The sequence below is a fragment of the Colletotrichum siamense genome (assembly GCF_013390195.1).
Source record: "Colletotrichum siamense strain Cg363 chromosome Unknown KSG_Cg363_contig09, whole genome shotgun sequence".
Lineage (NCBI taxonomy): Eukaryota > Fungi > Ascomycota > Sordariomycetes > Glomerellales > Glomerellaceae > Colletotrichum > Colletotrichum siamense.
In genome coordinates, this window is record NW_023501022.1 from 2804844 (window position 1) to 2826167 (window position 21324).

Consider the following 21324-nt stretch of genomic DNA (forward strand, 5'->3'; position numbering starts at 1 on the left):
ATGTTGCTCAAATCCGCCGTCCTCGTCTGCCTGTTGGCAGAGCTTGGCCTTGCCAAGCAGAAGCGTCAAGCTGAGCCGTCGCCGATCCTCAGCAGCATCAGCATCCCGCCGCGCATCTCGACCGGCACCGGTGATGCGGTCTCCTCCGCTGCGCCCACCGGCATCTTCCTCAACACTTCGGCCCCGGCGGTCCCTGCCGTCACGACCCTCACCGAGGTCGCCACCGTCACTTCCACGAACGACAACAACGTCACCGTCACCGATGTTATCACAACCGAACGCACCGTCACAGCCAGCCCTGTGACCATCATTGAGCAGCCCAAGATCATCATCATCTCCCAGCAAACCTTCTTCAACTTCATCTCTGGTCTCGGTGGCGCTCCTCCTGCTGTTCAGCAAGGTGAGCAGGGCGGTTTCCAGGTCGGAGGCCAGCAGTTCGGTCAGTTCCAGTCTGCTTGCAAGGCCGCTTGCAACATGCAGTTCACCCAGTGCCAGAGCGTCGCCGGACAGAACTTCGCCGTTACCCAGTGCCAGACCCAGCTTATTGCTTGCAACAACGCCGCCAATGAGCAGACGACTGTCACTGTTTCCGTCCCTGTCACCCTGACCCAGACCGTTGTCGTTCCTCCCTCCGGCACTGTTCCTCCCGTTGATGGTGGCTCCGTTATCGCGACTACCACTCTGCCTCCTGATGCTGGCGCCACTGTCGGTACCGGCGGTGTCACCTTCGTCTCCTTGACTGCCGCTCCCTCTCAGACTGCCGCCGTCCCCGAGACCACTGCCGCCGTTGAGACCACTGCCATCGAAACGACCGTTCCTGATGCCACTGGAGGCCAAGTCGTCTCCACCATTTTCGTCACTCGCTCTGCTGGTGGTGTTCCCCCCTCTGGCCCTGAGGGTACCGCTGTCAGCTCCGCCGACGCCGTCGCTAGCTCCGTTGCTCTCACCACCTCTGCTGTCGTTACCACCGTCCCCGACGCCACCGGCGGCCAGGTTGTCTCTACGATTTTCGTCACTCGCTCTGCTGAGGTACCTGCTGCTTCTGAGGCTGTTGGCTCTGCCTCCGAGGCTGTCGGTTCCCTCACGACCTCTGCCGTCGTTACTACTGTTCCTGACGCCACTGGAGGCCAGATCGTTTCCACCATCTATGTCACTCGCTCTGCTGGCGGACCCGCTCCTTCCAACGAGCCCCAGCCTCCCGTCTCCGACCAGGGCTCTGTCGTTACCTCTGCCGTGGTCAGCACTCTTCCCGCCGTTACCCCTGGAGGCGAGCCCGTTGTGAGCACCATCTTCGTCACTCGCTCTGCTGGTGGCCCTCCTTCTGCCCCCGAGGGTACCGCCGTTAGCTCTGCCGATGCTGTGGCCAGCTCTGCTGTTGTTACCACCTCTGCTGTCGTTACCACTGTTCCCGATGCCACTGGCGGACAGATTGTGTCGACTGTGTACATCACTAAGACTATCGAGGGTGGCGCCGCTTCTGAGGCTGTCGGCTCCGCCGCCACCTCTGCCGTCGTCTCTACTCTCCCGGCCGAGAGCGGACAGCCCCCTAAGGTCACTACGATCTTCGTTACCGGCCAGCCTCCCGCTCCCACCAACGAGCCCGGCGTCTCTGACCAAGGTTCCGTCGTTACCTCCGCCGTCGTCTCTACTCTTCCCGCCATCACCCCTGGAGGAGAGCCCGTGGTTTCTACTGTTTACGTCACCGCCACTGTTCCCGCCGCCGCTCCCTCTGCCCCCGCCGCCTCCGAGCCGGTTACATCTGTCATCTCCATGACCCTCGCTCCTCCCTCGGGCTCTCCCGTCGTGTCTCTGGTCACCATCACCCTCCAGCCGACTGCAGGCCCCTCCGGCACCGCCCCGGTCACCTCCGCCGTCGTCTCTACTCTCCCCGCTGAGAGCGGCCTGCCTCCTAAGGTCACCACGGTGTACGTGACCGCCCCCGCTCCCACTGCTCCTCCCGCTGGCCAAGTCTCTGTCATCACCGTGACCCTCGGAGACAAGACTGGTGTCGTGACCATCAGCCCCTCCCAGACTGGTGCCATTGCGACCACCATCGCGTCCGCTCTCCCCAGCGCTGGCGCCGGCTCTGGTGGCTCCGGCTCCGGCTCTGGCGGTTCTGGTTCTGGCTCCGGCGGCTCCGGCTCCGGTTCCGGCGGCTCTGGCTCCGGCAACGGCGGTAGCGTCGGCGATGAGGGCAGCTGCCCGTCCGCGGTCACGGTGACAGTGACCGCGTCCAGCTGCCCCACCGCCGTCACCTCCGTCCTCACCGCGACCGTCTCCGTCGTCCCCACCGAGGCCCCCGCCGCCAAGAAGCGCTCCTCCGAGGAGAAGCGCGAAGCCGCCGTGGCCCACCACCAGCGCCGCCACGGCCGCGCCTTTGGCTTCTTCTAAGCCATGCGCTGCTTCTGACTGACCGAGGGTACTGTTTTGTCCCCGGTCATTCCCACGCATACATTGAAAAGATAGACCGCATGATTTCATGAGACCAAAAAACGAAAGTCGAGCTGGATCTGCGGGAGGCGTCTCCCGTTGCAAGGCCACCGACGAAAAACAGGGGTTGTGTTCCGCGTTGTCACTTTCGACATCGGCCTGGCGCTGAAGTCTGCTGTCATCACAAGGGGGTTTTGTTCAAGGGATCTGGTTTTTTTTTTGGTTGTTGGGATGGTTCTTTTTTTTCTTCTGCAGAATTTCGATGTATGTACTTCTCGGTGCTCAGTTACATAGACTTGTTCAAACATCAGCTTTCTTGGTTCTTCCACATGCACTGGCCCTCAGACTACCACCAACTGTGAAGAGTCGTCGTAGGTGAGTAAGGTGAGTACGTTGTTGTGCCCACGCGGGCCCTCTCGGATATGTATGTCATCGGTAGCGGCTCGTGGGTCGCTCATCCCCTGGGCGATCTAACTCTAGCTCAAGCAGGTCGACGTGTCCATTACGAAGACCATCCAAGAGCTTACTGGGGCTAGCTGGATGCAAAGCAAATGCCTGTGGTGGCGCTGGATTAGGCGTCGGATAGAACGGGGGGGGGGGGGGGGGGGGGGGGGATAGGACTCGACGACCTACGCGCAAGAGAACATATAAAAAGGGGGTATGTGTGATGTTTGCGAAGTAGTTGAGATATCCAGCAGAGCTGTATTCAAAGCTGAATACTACCTGGATGGCACGGGAAGAAGACGACGAAGACGAAGAAGACGGAGAAGACGTACGGTGCCGCTGGGCACATTGCCGGGCCTGCATGGATGGACTCCGAAGAAAAGCACATGTTCCGAGGATTATTTATTCCATTGCAAAGGTTCTTCTTGCATTGCACATGTATGAGTTCGTCTAGGATAGATAAGGCCTGGTGCCAAAAACGGTCGATATTCCACGAATGTCAAAGGATGCCACGCAAGTTCGTTTCTGCCTTTCATAGTGCCATGATACGCCATGCGTCCCAAAATCGAATCTGATGCCCCTCCAAGATACCATGATATCCACCTCATTAATCATCTGAACCATCAATCGGATCATCGTCGTAATTAGGAAGAGCCCGGATAAAAGCGCTGCCATCTCTGTGTGGTTGAGACCTCTTTGCCTGCGGCTGATGGCCTCTTTTCTTACGTCCTCTGTTAGGTTTCTTTGGCGCGCTTGACTTGTTGCTGCGCAATGTCATTGATATTGGGACTGCTGAGGTAACTCGACTGCCAACGAAATTCTTGGGCTGTGTAAATGTGAAAGCAGCTTCCTCGCTCGCCTCTGATTGAGGGGGTTGAGCGATAATTGAGGCATTGTCTATCGTTAGTTGCGAAGCAGCGCCATCAGTCATGTTGTCAATGGTGGTGCGTGAAAAGTAGCCGGGCTGTGATGAAGCTCCTCTCATTGATGTCTCGTTGTATGGCATACTGTGTCGGTAAGTCTCTGAGTGATCGTGATGTGTCTGATGCTTCCTTTCCGCAACAGCACTCGACAGTTTCAAGTCAGGATCTGAGGAGAACTTTGGAGGAAACGGGGTCCTTTTCGCAGGATGGCCGAAGTGTGGATCGGGAGAGAACCTCGACGAGAAGGCATTACCGTTTGCCGCCCGGAACGTCGATGTGCCACAGGTCGCCACTGTCTCCGCATAGTGACTTAAGCTCGAAGTGGTTGAATTATCGATTGGGATCTCGGAAACACTGCTGGAAGGCCGTATCACTCGCGCTGCCTCTTGCGCCGCCTCTTGAAATGCAGTCTTTTCAGCTTCGTCGATGTCATCGTCAAATATGAAGTTCATCCAGGCAGCCTCCTCTTCTGCTTCCTTTTGCGCCTTGTCAACCACTGGCGGAGGTTCGTTCTCTTCCGGCTGGATGATCTGAGACGCAAACATAGGCTTCTCGAGTTCGTCAAACTGTGCAGTGCCATCGAGGTTCAACCTCCTCTCGCTGGCCAACTGGCCGTCCCGGATCTCGCGGTCCCTGCCCAAGCCTTTAGCATGGGGTGCAAAGTCGCTTAGGTCTTCATCAGATGAACAAGCGCGTATGGTAATGCGTGGCTCTCCATCCGCAGGCTGCTCATCGAGGTTATCTTCTTCAGGATAGGTACAGAGAGACGAACTTGGATCCGTCGCAAGCTGCATGGGAGGTGATGACCGCGTTAAAGAACCGGAAGAATCCGGCGTATGGTGGCTTTGCGGTGCATTTTCGATAGCTACAGGCGCCTGGTCATTTGCCTCACTCGATTCTTGGCAGGATTCTGGCTGTCGGGTGTCAGAGGAAGTACTCATAGGTGGATAATCGAATCTGGGTCCATAGGTAACTTGGTCTCTCGTTTCTGGCTTTGTGCTTTCGGAATCGTTGCTCATTGAGTCGCCGTCATATCTCACCTCATGCCCCTCCCCCGTTTTCATGCTTGAAACTGACGACGTGCTCGTGCGTAGTAACTCGCTGATGCCAGGACTGATTTGCGGATAGGCGCCAGACTTGTCAAGGTGCTGTTCTTCAACATTCTCGGAATGCCCCTCCATCGCTTTGAGCATGTTCTGCCAACGCTGATCCTCTCTCATCTCTGAGGGAGCAACGGCTGGTGCAGGACGCTGCCCAATCTCCCCGGCAGTGCTTTCGATCTCGGATATATGAACACCAGATCTGTCCTTTAGTAATAGTTGACTAACTCTGCGTGGTACTGGCTGATGCACGACGGACGGCGTAGTCTCGACTCGTAGGCTACTGCCCTCTCGTCGAAAGTGTCTCGAAGTAGATGGCTGCGGAAGCCCATCAATAGCCAAATGGCCAAGGTCCTGGTAGTCGCGATTCTTTCGTAGCCCGTGCACGGCTGACTGGCGGTCATGGGCTGAAGAATGTCTCTGCATTGCAGGCTGATCAGCCTGACGTCGCGAGGCTTCCTAAGACCCAGCTGACGATTCATCGCCTGACCGACGTTTGTTTTTCGACGTTGACCTGTTCCCGGAGAGTCTCTTGCAAGGGCTGCTGATAGTGTATTGGCTTGATCCTCTATTCTGAACGTCGCTCCCGATTCTGATGTGTATGCTGGGAGTTCCACGGTGCGTGCTGCCCTGTTTTGAAAGCAGGCGTATTCTCGATGCCGGTGCTGGATGTCCATTCCTGTCCATGAAAGGGCCATGACCTCTCATGTCTTGTTTCTTGTGAAAGTTCCACATCTGGCCAGCCCGATTTTCGTGAAGTGGGAATTCCATGGAAAGTGTTTTTTGCATGTTGAGACCTGCCCAGTCTGAAATTTCCAGGAGCCTGCGCCTCTTGGCCTCAAAGGCGTCGTCAGGATCTGCTATGCGCTGTCTCTTGGCACTCTGGTTCACGGTTGCATGAGACCGGGCGCCGACAAAGCCACCGGCATGGACATTTCCATGCTGCAGTTGCTGCGAGTCCCTCCGGTGACCAGGTCGTTTTTGACTGCTCTGATGGCCCAGCTGAGTTTGAACGTGCGGCGCCGAGGGCGCGTGAAGCGCTTGGGAGCTTTTCTGGGGCAGGGCTGGAGAATTGGGAGGGTGGCGTTGGAAGAACGAGATAGAGTTGATATCGGGCTTTGAGGTCTCGCGTCTGCCAGCCCGGGCCTTTGCGAAGTATTCCTGCTGGCGAGCGACGTCTGGCTTCCACCTTGGGCCTCTCGAATGGCGAGCCAAAGCCCCCTCCGTCCAATTCATTGCTGGAGCCGGTGATGATCTGTTAGTATGTGGCCAGTTGCAGCGACATCGAAGGCGGGATGGGATCATAACAATGTAAGGTAGCAAAGTGGCAGTCACAACACGAAGATGGCAAGTTCAGTGTTTCCGGGCAGTGTCACTCCGTTCCACGCGGAAGGCCCAGTCCATGCACACAAAAGCGCGAGGCAAGTAGGAGGCAGGACCATGATCGTGCTTTCCGATCTGAAAATGTTCCATTGCAGCTTCCTCAATACCAAAACATCATGTGACCTGTTCGCTGCAGTTCCTGCAGGAAGCAGCGACGTCGAAGCGTACGAGAGGCTGCACTTGCCGCTTCAGCTTCCATTCACCCAGCCAACCCCTATTTCCCCCACAGTGTGCATACATAGACCTGCGCACTGGCGACAGTCCACTGTTTTCTCCAAATGCAACACCCTCTCGGAATCACAAGTCAGACGCAGCCCCAGTCCGGTCAGTGCCTAGGAGATCCAGAACACCCTCCTGACGAGCCTTACCTTACCTTATCGCAGTGTCCGCCCACCGCTCTTCCCGGGACAATGGTCCGAAAATAAACAAGAGCCGCCGCCGGCCGAACACGAGTCTGACTCAACCCACCTCAGTTGACGATGTCGACTGCGCCCTGCTGTGGGCTCGCAGCCGGACCCGAGCCTGGACAATGAGTCTGACCTCTGAGCTCCAAGCCGCCTGAGCCAACAACGCTTGCGCATGCCGTCGGGTCGGGCTTGTCTTGTGCGCAGTGCCTTCGGTCTCTCCATGTGGCGCTTGCCGCGCCGAGATGCATTCCCCTGAAAGAAGACTCCCAGCTAGTTCCACCGACACGAGACCCCGAATTTGTGACAACTTTGTCTCTACGTTCAATCGAATCCTGTCCGACGCTTGCCGTACCGTACACCGCGGCCGACGTCACGGAAGCGGTCTCGATGCCCCCGGCCGAGGCCCTCCGAATTGCCTCCATCAGCCGTTCTGGGTCCTGCACGAGGTCACACCCGTCGCCATGATGTTATCGCCGCTCTTCTGGATCGTCGAGGACCCAATCGACTATCCCAAAGACGTCATTGTGATCTCGTGAGAGACTCGATCGGGTCCCTGGCATGCCCTCGCCCAGGTGCCCCGGCAGTGTTCAGCCAAGTCCCGATCGTGGCGGGTGGGCGCCGACCAATCAGACAATAACTGTGTGTCAACGCCGACCACTCAGCGATGAGACCGGCGAATCCTCGTTGTTCAGGAGAGTTCGGACGATGGGAAATGACGAATTTTCGCATGCGTTCGAGATAAGGAAGAAAAAAGAATGCCGCAACACAAAGGAGTCGTTGTTGAAAGCGCTGCGCATCCAGCAAGCCCAGAACTGACGTTCAAGGAGGCCGCAGGAAAGGATCGGTCGGTATGGGGCGGTCGAAGCGATTGCCGGTGTGGGATACGGACACCGCGGTCTTGTCCGGTCGGGGCAGCCGTCCAGCCGTCCGCAAAAGCGCTGCCGCTGAGGTGCCGTTGCCGCTCCATGCCCGGTCTCGGCGACCCTGGGAAGAGTGGCAGATTCTGCAGTGCTGGTCAATCAAACTGACGGCCAACATCCCATCCATCCATCCACGATTCCACTCTCACCCCCTCCCCGCCGGGCCGGCGCCCAACCCAACACGGCTGCTCCATCCACATTTTCCAGAATCCAACATTGCGGCACTAGCCCGTGGACAACCCTTTTTTCTGCGGCGAAATGGGTGGTACCTTTGCCTGCACTTCTGGTTCGCAGTGACCCCATGTCACAACCGCGGCTCTCCACCAAGTAAGCTCAGGTCAGTCACACACTTCACCGAGGCCAACGACACCCCGTGAAGCTGCGCATCGTGGCAGGTCACCTGGAGTTGCGAATGACAAGAGAGGTAAATGTGCTTAGCAGTCGACAGCGTAACGAGCAATCAGGACCTCTTGAGCGATTAATGTCTGTCTTTAAGGAGAAGACGGAACCGAAACAGCTCTTGAGAGAATTCAATTATTCTGCACTTGGGCTCTGACCAATCAGCGCCCAACGATAAGCCAGCAATGCAAAATGCGCCATCCATCCACTAGCGTCCCACACTTGATGGTTTGGAGACACCCGGGATGGAGGTCTCCTGCAGGTCACATCTGGAGAACGAGTTCCATAATGGAATCATCAAAGTTTTACTTGAACTTCGTCTGGGAGCGGCAACGGCAAGCGGCATCCCAGGATACACGATGTCCGATAATGTTGACGGACACAAGGCGCATGTTGGGATGACAATGTTGGGGGTAATTGTCTATCCGCGAGTGCTGCGGTACAGATACCGCCGCGCACGATGTACGGGTCTTACCCTGTCGCGTGCTGATTTGCGGGGGAGTGGGAGCCCATCTTGATACCGCCGTATCGGAGGGGCATGTGTGGTTGATATGACTGACTGGAGACTCGACATCACCAACGACAGGTCGGCATCTCGATCCTGTCGAGGAACTTAAGCAACAAAAAGGTGACCTGATCTACTTCGGTGACCATATGGTCAGCAGCATCAAATCAGCGGTTTCCCCTAGAGCGCTGGGCGACTCCAGCTTTGTGCATGCTGCAGTCTCTTGGACGTTTGGGGCTGCATATCAGCCAGATATTTCACTCAAGGCTTGCAGGAGACGGGCCACGGCAGGGCAACAGGGCCATACCCATGCGGATTGGCGCTGCCTCCGAAGATAGCTTCGACATGGTCGTCGCTTCGTGGAGACCAAGTTTGGGGGTTCGCTGACGAAAAGAAGCTCGAATATTGGCCGGAAGGCCTATCTGCTGCTAGTGATTCCCGAAGGTTTGGGGAAGATGGCCCTCCCGCTGTCGGAGTGAGCGCGCAATACGGGGTTCCCTTGAACCCCCCAAATGACTCGAGACGTGTTGTAAACTCGGCTTCTCTCACAGGATACCGACAAACGAAGCCATCGCACTGACCACACTTCCAGATCTAACGTCTGGATTCCGGAGTGTCTACGTCTGGCCCGGAGCAACACCGACCCCACCTTTGCCCCTCGCCGCCGCATCACAAATGGGTCGACTTGTGTCGATAGCTTTGAGCGGGAGATGTGACCGACGGGTTTTAATGGTCCTGATTGGGATGCCACAAGATGCGCATACAAGTACAGATACCTTTAAACGCATTCAGGGTCAGGTTTTTCACTCCACCGAGGGGTTACAGGCGCACAAACGGAGACGCACAAACTGCAAGACAGTCAACGTTGAGAGGGTTGTCTCGATATCACTGCCGGGACGCGGTCAATATTGGGTGGAACGACACGCCGCGCACTCGGTCGGTGGGCGAGGCCGGAGCTTCCAATCTGACCAACAAGAGACGGCACGAAGGAAGCAACTCCTAGAGGATGATTACCTGTGCCGCCAGCAGGCATAGCCATGGCAAGGGTGGGAGATTGATGAGGAAGGAGAATTAGCGCACCACGGCGTGCGCCGCGGCGACAGTTGCGCCAGGCGGCGGGATAAGAGGATTTGTGCGACGAAGAGACGATTCGATATCGGTGCTGGTAAGATGAGATTGTGAGTGGCTGGGCCACGATGTCTCGTCTTCTAGGGTCCTCTGGCGGGGGGCGTCAAGGTCAAGGTCGTGGCCAAGGACGAAGTCAAGTCTCGGTACCTCACGAAACCCCCCAAAAACAAATGGTAGCGCACAATGCCCCGAGAATTCAGCGCCAGGAATATGCACGCTGTCGCAATACAGCCAGACGATCGTCGGCGCGGAACCTTCATAGGTGCAAGCGACGGTCTCTTCCTCTCTCGGGGTATTCACAACCGCCAGACGAGGGTCAAGGCCTGTCTAGTCCTGCCTTGAGCGCGGGGGAATGGCCGAGATGACGGAGCCGGTTGTCCGTTTTGTGTACATGCCGAACATTGTCTACAAAGGCTAAAGTTTGGGAAGCTGTCTCGGGAAGACCTGACTAGAGATTTGTCTGGAAGCTGGAATGGCGAGATGAGATCTGCTGGAGATTAAGACTGGAGTCGGGCATGGGACGAAACACAGGAACGCGAACAAGCAAAGCGCATGCAAGTGCGTGGTGGAAAATCTTACTCATGAGCGGCCGTTTCTGGGAGCCAAAGTTCCAGTAGGCTGCGGCTGCCGCTCGCAGGCAGGCAGGCGATGGGCGGTCTGGATTCTGGAACGATAGGGAAACTGACCGCGGACTGTCAGTGAGACAGACCCAGGAATAACTCAGTCAAGTCAGTCGCCTTTGGTTTTGGAGCCTTCGAATTGAGCCTGAACGGCCGGCGCCACAGCCACCACCACGACCACACCTTGATCCGAGGAGCTACGGGCAGGCGACAGCGACAAGCGACGGCGAAGGCGACGGCCAAAGAGCTTTCCAGCGGGCGGGCGAGAGCAACAGCGAGCATTCGACACACGAGCACCTCAGCAACTGAGGTGATCCAAGGATAGAAACAGCCCCAGTGGAGCGAGACGAGGCAGGCGTGGATGTACCGGTACGTACCCCGCGCTGATGGACCGCGCTTTTGGAGGGGCCTCGAGGCGCGGGAAGGGTTGCGCTTGGCAGTGACACGGTACCGAATACTTGCAGTACGGCAGTCTGTGTCACTGTTGCTTTCTTTCTTCATTGTTGGCTGAGGTCAGGTTCTGCTGCTGGTCTGCTGCTGGTTCTCGTCGAGTGCTGCGCTGCGTGCTGCGTATTTTTGCGTAAAAAGGCACATTACCTACCTAGGTATGAAGGTACCTCGCTGCAGTAGGCGGGTTGCCTCCGGCGACAGCTGACTGGCTCCCCTCGGGCCCTTCTTCCAAGCCCCCTTGTGCGCGCATGTCGAAGTCATCGTCACACGCTTCACGAAAATTTCATCAACCCTTGGCTGTGGTTTTGGATTTTATTTTCCTATCAGCGGTCTCTGACTCTTGGGGACTAGGGTTGACAGAACAAAACCACCTCGATGGAGGCGCAAAGAGGAGCTCGCTGCATGGCGACGATGAAGTCGACGATACCCTTAGGGGTGAATGATCCGCCCGTCGCATTTCCGTTTCTCTTGGAGACATGACGGCCGTTGGTGCAGGACAGGGCCGACGGGGCCTTGGACGGGGAGGGGGACACTGTGGTACATTTTCCGGTACGTCGCTTCAAAGGCACGATGACGGACGGTGCAAATTGATGAGGCCAGTACGGTCCTGAAGCCGGGAAAAAGTCAGTCATGTCGCTGTCTCTGAGACCCTGGGAACACTGTGAAGGCATGTCCACAGGTGGCATGTATCTGTGGTCCCCCAAACTCAGCGCTGGCGAGCGAATCACAGGGCTGCTGTTTCCGGGTCCACACCCCACCACACCCACCCTCCACCCCACCGCAATCGATACCAGCAGCCAGAACCAGCCACACCCCTGCAGCCGCGATGGGCAGGCCTTATCTTGGGCTGAGGGAAAGTGTGGGCAGTGGACACCCACTACTGGGCTGCTGCTGGAGACGGAGACCTGGACTTGCTGGCGGCATGTCCATTAGCACCTCAGTGTGCACGGTAAGGTACGGGAGGTACCTCGACCGCTGGACAGAGGCGGCAGGAACCTACCCAGTTTCTGGACGGTAAGGTACGAATACCCAGCCGGCCTGCCCAGTACGCTTCTGTACCACACGCGTCAAAGGCCAGACGAGGCAGGATGCGGTCATCCCAAGTATCCTGATGGTACCTGGCGGGATCGGGTACGTTCATCTTCAGTCGGTACGGCAAAGGTACGCAGTACGCAATATCCCGCCCAAGATAGCTGGGTTCAAAGGCATCGCCGCCAGTCACCTTGTCCAAGTCGCCCAGCCCATGCCTTCCTCCCGGACACGGCCACCGAAAACATAAAACCCTCAACCGCCCCGGCGTCTGTTCTCTTATCGCAGCTCTTTACTTTTCACTCATCCTCTATTCTATATCCTCTCGTCTTCCTGTTTTCTAGATCTATAGATCTACCTGCTTGAACCTTTCCTCGATCCTCAATTGACCCGTTGAGCTTGTCATCCAACTTCTTCCTTTTTTAACTTTTACACACACACAAACCGCAAAAATGGTGAGTCCTCCTGCTGCTGCAGTTTTCTGCGCAGAAAACCCCACGTCATTCCTATTGCGACCCGGTCGATCTACCCCTCGCTGGTCGATGCGGTGTTGCGGAAGAATATCCAACATGGAACCTGCGCTAACATGACTTCCTCAATAGGCGACAGAAGCTGCTACGGTTTCCAACCCCAACACCGTGAGAGCCACCCACCTACGCTGATCCCATCATCAGCTTCGATCTACACGAGAACAAATATGCTGACTACCTGTGTAGCTGGCCAAGTACCTGAAGCTTGACCAGAAGGGCCAGATCATGGCCGAGTACATCTGGATCGATGCTGACGGCGAGACCCGCTCCAAGTCAAGGGTATGTCTTTTTTCCCGATAAGCCGCGTCTCAGTCTTTTTTTTTTTCCCCGCCGGGCGTTGGCTCGGTTCGCAGCCCGCAAAATCGCCCGCACTGCTGCAGCCGGAGAATCCTCTACACGAGGAAAAGGATACGCCTCTTCCAGCGTTGGCCCGCCACGCGTTGCAGCTGAGCCGGTTAATGCCTCTCACGACCTGCGGCGGCGGGCGCAACAAAGCTGGGGAAGCGGCCCCGTGTTTTGAGGAATCATTGCCTCGGGGTCTCTCCGAGTCTGCCCCGGACTGAGATTTAGGCGGGCTGCTGCAGCAGGTTGCGGCGACGGCAAGCACTGGGGCTTGGCGGGGGTCAAACCACCGCCTGCCCCGCGGATGCTGTGTTGGGTGTTGGGTTGGCGGTCGTTGTACGTACCTGCTCAGCTCTGCTCGGCTGGGCTTCTGGTTATTGCCAGTAGCCGGGGCTGCTGGCTGACAGGATTCGCACACGACTCGGTTCTGCAAGGAACCCCGCCCCACCTGGCTGGTGCAGCGACTCCGAGGCCTCGCCTTGCCTCCAGCTGCAGGGTTCAACGCGGCATCTCGGGTATTGCAGGTCTCGCAAACAAAAAGTCTAGAAGTGTCTTTGTCCGCTCGCCGTCGGGGCGCATCCTTCTTGCCGGTTGGCCAGCCGCCGGCGCGACGTGATCGCAGTCACGACCCCACTGGCGATGGGCCCGAGACCCAAAAGCCCCGAATGAGCGACTGGAGCTCCCCGCTTGAGCATCGTCAGTTCGACGACAAGGCGCATCGCATGATGTCAGCCTTGCAGGCCAAAGTTGGCCACGCGCCGAGCATTTGCCATGCCCAGACTTGCATCACAACGCCACATTCACAACATCGATACTGACAATGTGCGTCTACAGACACTCAAGGAGAAGGAGTACACCCCCGAAGACCTTCCTATGTGGAACTTCGACGGTTCCTCCACCGGCCAGGCCCCCGGTGACAACTCTGACGTCTACCTGAAGCCCGTCGCCGTCTTCCCCGACCCTTTCCGTGGATCTCCCAACATTCTGGTCCTTTCCGAGTGCTGGAACGCCGACGGCACCCCCAACAAGTACAACTACAGACATGAGTGCGCCAAGCTCATGGAGGCTCACGCCGCCCACGAGCCCTGGTTCGGTCTCGAGCAGGAGTACACTCTCCTCGACCTCAGCAACCGCCCCTTCGGCTGGCCTGCTAACGGTTTCCCCGCCCCTCAGGGCCCCTACTACTGTGGTGTTGGTACCGGCAAGGTCGTCCAGCGTGATATCGTCGACGCTCACTACAAGGCCTGCTTGTACTCTGGCGTCAAGATCTCTGGTACCAACGCCGAGGTCATGCCCGCCCAATGGGAGTTCCAGGTCGGCCCTTGCGTCGGCATTGAGATGGGAGACCACCTGTGGCTCGCTCGCTTCCTGCTCGCCCGTATTGCGGAGGAGTTCGGCGCCAAGGTCTCCGTTGACCCTAAGCCCATCCCCGGTGACTGGAACGGTGCCGGTCTGCACAGCAACTTCTCCACCAAGGAGATGCGTGTTGAGGGTGGCATGAAGCACATTGAGGCCGCCATCAAGAAGCTTGAGGGCCGCCACAAGGAGCACATTGCCGTCTACGGCGAGGGTAACGAGAAGCGTCTCACTGGCCGCCACGAGACGGGAGCTATCGACCAGTTCTCTTACGGAGTTGCCAACCGTGGTGCTTCCATCCGTATCCCCAGGGAATGCGCCGCCAAGGGCTACGGTTACTTCGAGGACCGTCGTCCCGCTTCCAACGCCGACCCCTACAGGATTACTGGTAAGTCTACAGCCCAATCAACACCAACATCACTTTGCGATGCTAACCATCGTCTCAGGTATTCTGATGGAGACCATTTACGGTTCCGTCGACAACTAAAGGGGATGACTGAGAGAGAGGATGGTATACCCGATTCAAGACTTCGCCTCGTTTTGAATATGCTTTTATCAGCGTGTTACATAGATCAGACTAAGGTTATTATGGGTCAATGAGAATTAAAGAAGGTTCAAACAAATTTTCGCGACTACTCGTCCCTACGTGCATGTTGTTACGTCGCCCACATGCTTGACGACGTCATTCGACCGCGTTGCGGTGAGACGCGCGTGACAGCACCGTCGGGCTTTCCACCGTCTGACCGTGCCGTGCGAACCGTTCAGTGGGCGTTTTGCGACGCCCGTACGGACACATCGTGAGTTTCGGCCAAGACGGCCGTTTTGTCGGTGTGTAAATGAAAATGTTTGGAGAAACAGCTGTTTATCCTATTTAGAGTTTTTGGGTGTTTAGACTTTTATTGATGCCCAGCCCGCGCGCAAGTGGTGCAACATTGGATCAGACGGAGGCGCCCTCCGTTTTTCGGAGGTTTACGCAGTCTCCTACTTCACTGTATGTACGGTGATCTCATGGGCCGTCTGAAGTTTATCGTGATGTGAGACAGCGAAGACGCAGGCGGCTGACATGACATGTGGTTTTTCTGCACTTTGTACATGGCAATCGAGGCGGTGAGCAGGCGAGGGGGAAGCTTTTTGTTTTCGTTCTTTAATCCATGGGGGTGTTTGGATATGGTTCTGGCATGCAGGTTTTGCGGGCGAGAGTTTTTGGACAGGTGAAAGGTGGGAAGTGTGGTTCGGTGAGATGTTGCCTTGTAGAGAGAGGTGAGGTGTGTGTGTTTGCCGAGTTTGCGGGATGTGGTTTGGGAGAGGCGCCTTGTTTGCCAAGAGTGGCGCGGGAAAGGTAAGCTGGGTAGGACTACCTTTTGGACCGCGGGGTTGGTTGCACGGTTTGTGTTGATGCTCCGATGCTCCTGGATCAGGATGGGAGGTCTTGGTTCTTGGCGGTCTTGCGTTTGTGTCGACGATGGCAGGTGACGGGTTCTTTGGTGGGAGGGGTGAAGGGGATGAGGTTGCCATGATGGTGTAGTTGAGCTTGGGTGAGAGGGAAGCTTGAGGCATACAGAGAGACTGCTGCAGTAAGACTCTAGAGGGCTCGCAAAGAGTATTGCTGGTTTGAGGAGTTAATGCTTACTCTAGCTAGAACACGAGCATCATGGTTTCTGTTACACTTATTTCATCGTGCAGGCCATGGAATTCTGTCCCTTTCCCATGAGCTTAACCTTGAATTTGCCATGAGCTTTCTTTGAGTAGTTCCAACGGACCTGAGCTCCCCGGCCCCGCGGCTTATCTTATCGGCAAGGTGGGGTGCACGCTAGTCCCAGATCAGCCTAGCGTCCAAAGAAATTCTCAATTCAGATCTTTTTTTTTCCTTACCAGGAGCTTTCAACCTCCAAAAAAAATATTTACCAGCGTCCATCACGACGATATCTTCACTTTCTTGCGCTGCAGGCAACCACCACCCCAATTGCGCCCCTACACCCTCTCTTCGCAAGACAAAAAGCCACACACGATTTAAATCCAACAAGCACAACCAAAATGGCAGCTACCGTGGGACCCCTCCCGCAGGTGAAGCTGCCCTCGGGCCCGTCCCCGGTGACGGCCGAGCAGCGCTACTGGAAGTCCTTCAAGAACCAGCTGCAGATCCCCTCACCGACGTCGTACCCCATCACGCACATCTCCTCGACCTCCTCCGACGGCCTCTTCGCCGTGACCACCGGCACCCGCGTGCAGCTCTACTCCTCGCGCACCCGCAAGCTCGAAAAGACAATCACCCGCTTCGCCGACGTCGCGCGCTCCGGCTCCCTGCGCCGCGACGGCCGCGTCCTCGTCGCCGCCGAGGACACCGGCCGCATGCAGGTCTTCGACACCTCCTCCCGCAGCATCCTCAAGACGTGGAACACCCACAAGCAGCCCGTCTGGGCCACCCGCTTCAGCGACTCGGAGCTCACCACGCTGCTCTCCGCCTCGGACGACCGGACGGTGCGCCTGTGGGACCTCGTCGCCAACGACCCCACGCACACCCTCGTCGGCCACCAGGACTACGTCCGCTGCGCCGAGTTCATGAACGGCACCAACACGATCGTCTCGGGTTCTTACGACGCGACCGTCAAGATCTGGGACCCCAGGATAGGCGGGCGCAGCAACGCCGCCGTCATGACCTTCAAGCACGCGGCGCCCGTCGAGGCCGTCCTCCCGCTCGCGGCGAACGGCACGACCCTGCTCGCGGCGTCCGGGCCAACCGTCTCGGTGCTCGACCTCGTCGCCGCGCGCCCCGTGCACCAGATCGCGAACCACCAGAAGACGGTCACCTCGCTCGGCCTCGCGTCCGGCGGCTCGCGCCTCGTGACGGGCGGCCTCGACGGCCACGTCAAGGTGTTCGAGACGACGGGCTGGAACGTGGTGTCGAGCACCAAGTACCCGTCGCCGATCCTCTCGCTGCGCGTGCTCGCGGCGTCGAACGCGGCGGAGCACGCGGACCGCCACCTCGTGGTGGGCATGCAGTCGGGCGTGCTGTCGGTGCGCACGCGGCTGACGGGCCCGGAGGCGGCGCGGCAGAAGGAGCGCGAGCGCGAGATGGCGGCGCTGCTGGCGGGCACGCTCGACGAGCACGACAAGATCGTCAAGGGGAAGAAGCGCAAGCAGTCGGCGATGCGGCGGCTCGAGGCGCTGGGGGAGGGCCAGGCGGAGGTCATCGTGGCGCAGGACGCGAGGGTCAGCCGGAGCAAGGAGAACGCGTGGCAGAAGGCGCTGCGGCACGGGCGGTACGGCGCGGCGCTGGACGTGGCGCTGGACGCGCAGGGGAACAAGGAGTACTCGCCGCTGGGCGTGCTGACGCTGCTGATGGCGCTGCGGCACCGGTCGGCGACGCGGGAGGCGCTGGAGGGCAGGAACGAGGCGACGGTCGCGCCGGTGCTGAAGTGGACGTGTGATCATATTATCGACCCGCGGTATGTGGGTGTTTGTGTCGAGGTTGGGCTGTTGCTGGTGGAGCTGTATGCTGAGTATGCGGAGGCGAGCGCGGAGCTGTGGGAGGGGTTTAGGATGTTGCAGAGGAGGGTGAGGCATGAGGTTGAGAAGGCGCAGTTGGCGTGTCAGACGGTGGGGATGGTGGAGAGTTTGATGATGGGGGCTGCTTGAGGTTGAGGGACTTTTGTGTGTTCCACGTCCCGGCTTGAGGAAGAGACGCTGATCAAGGATGTGGTTGCATGGTTGTAAAGATGACGGAGAAGGGGGAAAGAGGAAATGGATTACACGGTATTCTTGTCCCCGTGGAAAGGACCCTCTTGTTTGATTCTGACTTCTTGGTCACTGATGCATTGCGATGGCGTTGGGGCGGATCGAAGGAGGGAAACGGGAGAGGAAACAAAAAAGGGGAGAAGAAAAGTAATTTGTGTGGTGTACAATGGCCTCCTTTTTTAGGAGGTCGTTTGTTGATAGATTGAATACCCTCCAGGTCTGTGTTTAAGCATGTCATGAGTTTCTCCGAAGTGAGTGTGTGATCCGCATATGGCGGTTGTGATACTCTGATGTTGCGGTCCTCTTGTGGTTACTTACAGAGGAGTTTGCTATTGGACGTATGCTTTTGGCTATTTCAGGGGATAAGGTCAAGAGAGACGACGACGAAGACGACGACGAAGACGACGATGAGAGATAACTAACCAAGATCATAGAGAAAATGGCAATGACAAGCTACTGCACCCGGAGGTAAGACCATGAAGTCTTCGACTACCTCGCCCCAGGCAAACTGACGGACAGCTATGACAAGCTTCTCGTGAGCAGAGAATCAGTGCTGGCAATCTCTATTTCGCCAGCGCTTCACATACTTCCAATTTCCAACCAAAGTACTTCATGGACAAGTATATAAAGGAGCCTTAAGATATGCCGCACTATTCAACAATGTCGTCGGCCGTAGCCAAGATGGATAATGCAAAACCCACGCATTTTGCCCCCGCCCCAGGCGGCAGATGACCGGTCTCACGCGAGTTGAAGTCGCATCCGCCTGCTACTTATGCACCAGGAAAGTCAAGCAATCTGTCCGCTGGTGCGAAGGTCCGGAATAAGAGAAAGACGCAAAGATGCTGGACGGCGGTGATGGGATTTGAGCGCCGGGAGGAGGGGGGGATGGTCTCCATATTGGTGTTCGTTTTGACCTGATGTGGGCCGCGATGAGCGAGCCCTTGGTTCATCATGTTTCCAGGAAACGGTTCGTCATCATCATACTTGTCATTTAAATCTTTTCGAGCTTTCGATGCCGGTTTTATATGCCGTCTTCAGCAATGATCTTTGGCGGATTCAGCCTGGATGCGAGTTGTTTGGGTGGCGATCTGGAGCATGGGGAGAGTGCAGTTGGTATATAAAGGACTTCCTTTCAATGCACAGTTTTCACTCCAGAACGGGCGACAAATGTGAAGTTGTTAGTATCTCGCTTTGCTTTCTGAAGAAACCACGACTACGCCTTTGCTATGATCCATGATCCACGATCTTGCGAATATACACTGCAGAGGTAGCTTATAGATACCTTGGGAGCTTGGTATTTTGGGACACTGTCGACTGACGTGTATTCAAGCAGAATAAGAAACTCACAAGAAACTGTCATATATGACTGCAGATTCATTGAAGTCCTTCGGGTGGGCAAAGATACTCAATGTGTTGGCCTCCATGACCGCGGGCTGCTGAGCAGAAATGTTGGGAAGTGTCTCGTAATTTGGAGAGTCAAGGATGTTGTTGCGCACCGGGCTTTATACGCTATTCTTCTGGCTCGAATAACACCCTGACCCTAGACTTTTAATCCATGATCTTGCACCCGACTGTTGTGAAGCATCAAGTGCTCTCAGTATCATGACTGATCCCCCAATCTGCAGTTGACGAAAGGATATCTGATCAAGAGCCAGGTCTCTCAACCACAGGCTCCGTAAAATAGACGCAGGAAATTGTGTACCATCCAGGGTCATGCTCTCGACCTGAAGGACGTCACAATATGCGAAACGATCGCCAGAGTGTTGGTATATTGTCTCGGCCCATAAACTGAGAACCCGAGGAGCAAAATCAAACGACCACGTACTTTGCCAAGTAATATTCCCTATCAAGTGTTAGCCTTCATGGACAGATCTCGGTCTGGCAAGTTTTGTTCCCCATTTACAGAAGAGGACCAAAGACTGCTCAAAGGGAAGATCTTACCGCCATTGCGATTGTAACGGAAAATGCAGCCTTCATCTGTGCCTTGTCCATACCAGATCTCCAGGACACGTAGCTTGGGAATTCTCCGAGCTGCATTGGCAGCAGCATGAAGAAGATCATTGGCCTTGCTCCGGGATTGACGTGCTGATAGTGTTTGCGACGTGAGCGCCAACGTTTCGAGACAGTCCCAGGAGTACTGAATCCCGGCCCTCTGATCAGCGGGGTCTAAATCATCTCTAGGCCTGAATGGATAAAGAAAGTCCTCAGCGTCGACAATGAAGGACGCGGCTAGGCTCTCTCTTTGCTCGCAGATATCAGAGCTAGACCAAGTTCCCGATTATTGAGCCGAGTTGCGTAATCTTCTAATAAGTATTTGAGACAGGAAAAGAAATTCCCGTCAAAGTCTTCGAATAGTGCTAAGCGCTTCAGAGTGGTCGGTATCCAATCCCTGAATATGTGACGATACCCTGCATTGCGTCATCAGTCAGCAGCAAGAGATTGAACTTTGCGTGACTAGAAGTCAAGCGGGAAACGTCTCTGTAGAAAAGAAAAGAAAATCAGAAATGAATAATTGGACTTACGGCTGTCGAAATTGGCCTGGGCCTGGTGCGACGGGATATGCGGGGTTTCGCATACGACATCTTGGAGCCCTTTCAATCTCTCGAAGATTTGGCCGAGACCATCAGGATGGATCAGTCGGTAATTTTGCTTCCTGATGAGTAATTTGGTAACAACGCCTACTTCTGGTAACTGTTTCTCAGCAGAAAACGGCGGACTATCGTCATAATTTGGTGGGACGATATAGAGACCTTTTAGACAATGAATGCGGAGGCAATTTGAAAACACTCTTTGGTCATCATTTACGCGTCGGCCAGATTCCCACAAGTGATTGAGGTCGTGGAACTTGGCATGCGATCTGTCGGCTAAAGTTGCCTGGAAGTTCCCTGGCGCATCTGAGTAGGGATTGTGCGTAAAGTCGTACTCTTTGAAAAAATGTTCTGCGTCACTCGGGGAGTACGCAGACAACTCTAGGTCAAACCTCTGTCGCTTCGGTCACTGAGGTCATTTCAGGTACTTAGTCATTCAAAAAGCACTTTGAGAGCATCTGTAAAGATCGCCCGATTGCTGATTCCGTCCAGGGGATCTTCCACTAGCCGGCACGATCTGCAGTCGTAAGGGTTGAGCTCGATGCGAAGCCAAACATGATTGACCAGTTTTCTCCTTCGACCCTGAACGATTCTTTTGAAGTCTGAGAGGCATTGCTGAGTCAATAACAGCATCCTAAAATGTTTTGCCTCGAAGAAAGACTGCCATTCCGTGCAGACCGTTGCGAATATAGCAGTGCCTCTTCCGTCTCGTTGCTCGCCAAGGTCGCGCTTTGGTTCCTGGTGACTGATGACGAGCTCGAGAATGGCCTGGCGGATCTCAAATGGCAAAGTGGGCCAGGTGAACATTTTTGTTGTGAGTCTGGTGTTTAACTGCATATTATTTCAGCCAAAGAATAGGGGGACAAATACAGCTTTGGGTAATTACTATAGCTTACTAGATTAGGAGTAGTAAGAGACATAGTAGAGAGAGAAATAGAGAAGCAATGCTGGGAAACCAGAGAAATAGAATCAAAAATGACTATTCTACGTAAAAGTTAAAAATAACACTTTTGATCTAGATTTGAGGGCCTTTGT

The 21324-nt window shown here is 56.0% G+C and overlaps 4 protein-coding genes across 4 annotated transcripts; 3 read left to right on the forward strand and 1 right to left on the reverse strand.

The window, feature by feature from the left end:
• CGCS363_v013427 (uncharacterized protein) lies at positions 1-2391 on the forward strand (the record flags this gene model as incomplete). Its single annotated transcript, XM_036645276.1, has 1 exon — positions 1-2391. One exon carries the CDS (start codon positions 1-3, stop codon positions 2389-2391), a length of 2391 nt encoding a protein of 796 aa, XP_036489058.1.
• Positions 2392-3481: 1090 nt separating this feature from the next.
• Positions 3482-5379, reverse strand: CGCS363_v013428 (uncharacterized protein; the record flags this gene model as incomplete). The annotated part of the gene is made up of 2 exons (XM_036645277.1): positions 3482-5099; positions 5126-5379. 2 exons carry the CDS (start codon positions 5377-5379, stop codon positions 3482-3484), a joined length of 1872 nt encoding a protein of 623 aa, XP_036489944.1.
• A 6811-nt stretch (positions 5380-12190) lies between these two features.
• Positions 12191-14453, forward strand: GLN1 (Glutamine synthetase; the record flags this gene model as incomplete). Its single annotated transcript, XM_036645278.1, has 5 exons — positions 12191-12193; positions 12341-12376; positions 12455-12547; positions 13445-14354; positions 14413-14453. 5 exons carry the CDS (start codon positions 12191-12193, stop codon positions 14451-14453), a joined length of 1083 nt encoding a protein of 360 aa, XP_036489490.1.
• A 1547-nt stretch (positions 14454-16000) lies between these two features.
• Positions 16001-17602, forward strand: utp15 (U3 small nucleolar RNA-associated protein 15; the record flags this gene model as incomplete). Its single annotated transcript, XM_036645279.1, has 1 exon — positions 16001-17602. One exon carries the CDS (start codon positions 16001-16003, stop codon positions 17600-17602), a length of 1602 nt encoding a protein of 533 aa, XP_036489346.1.
• Positions 17603-21324: the final 3722 nt, after the last annotated feature.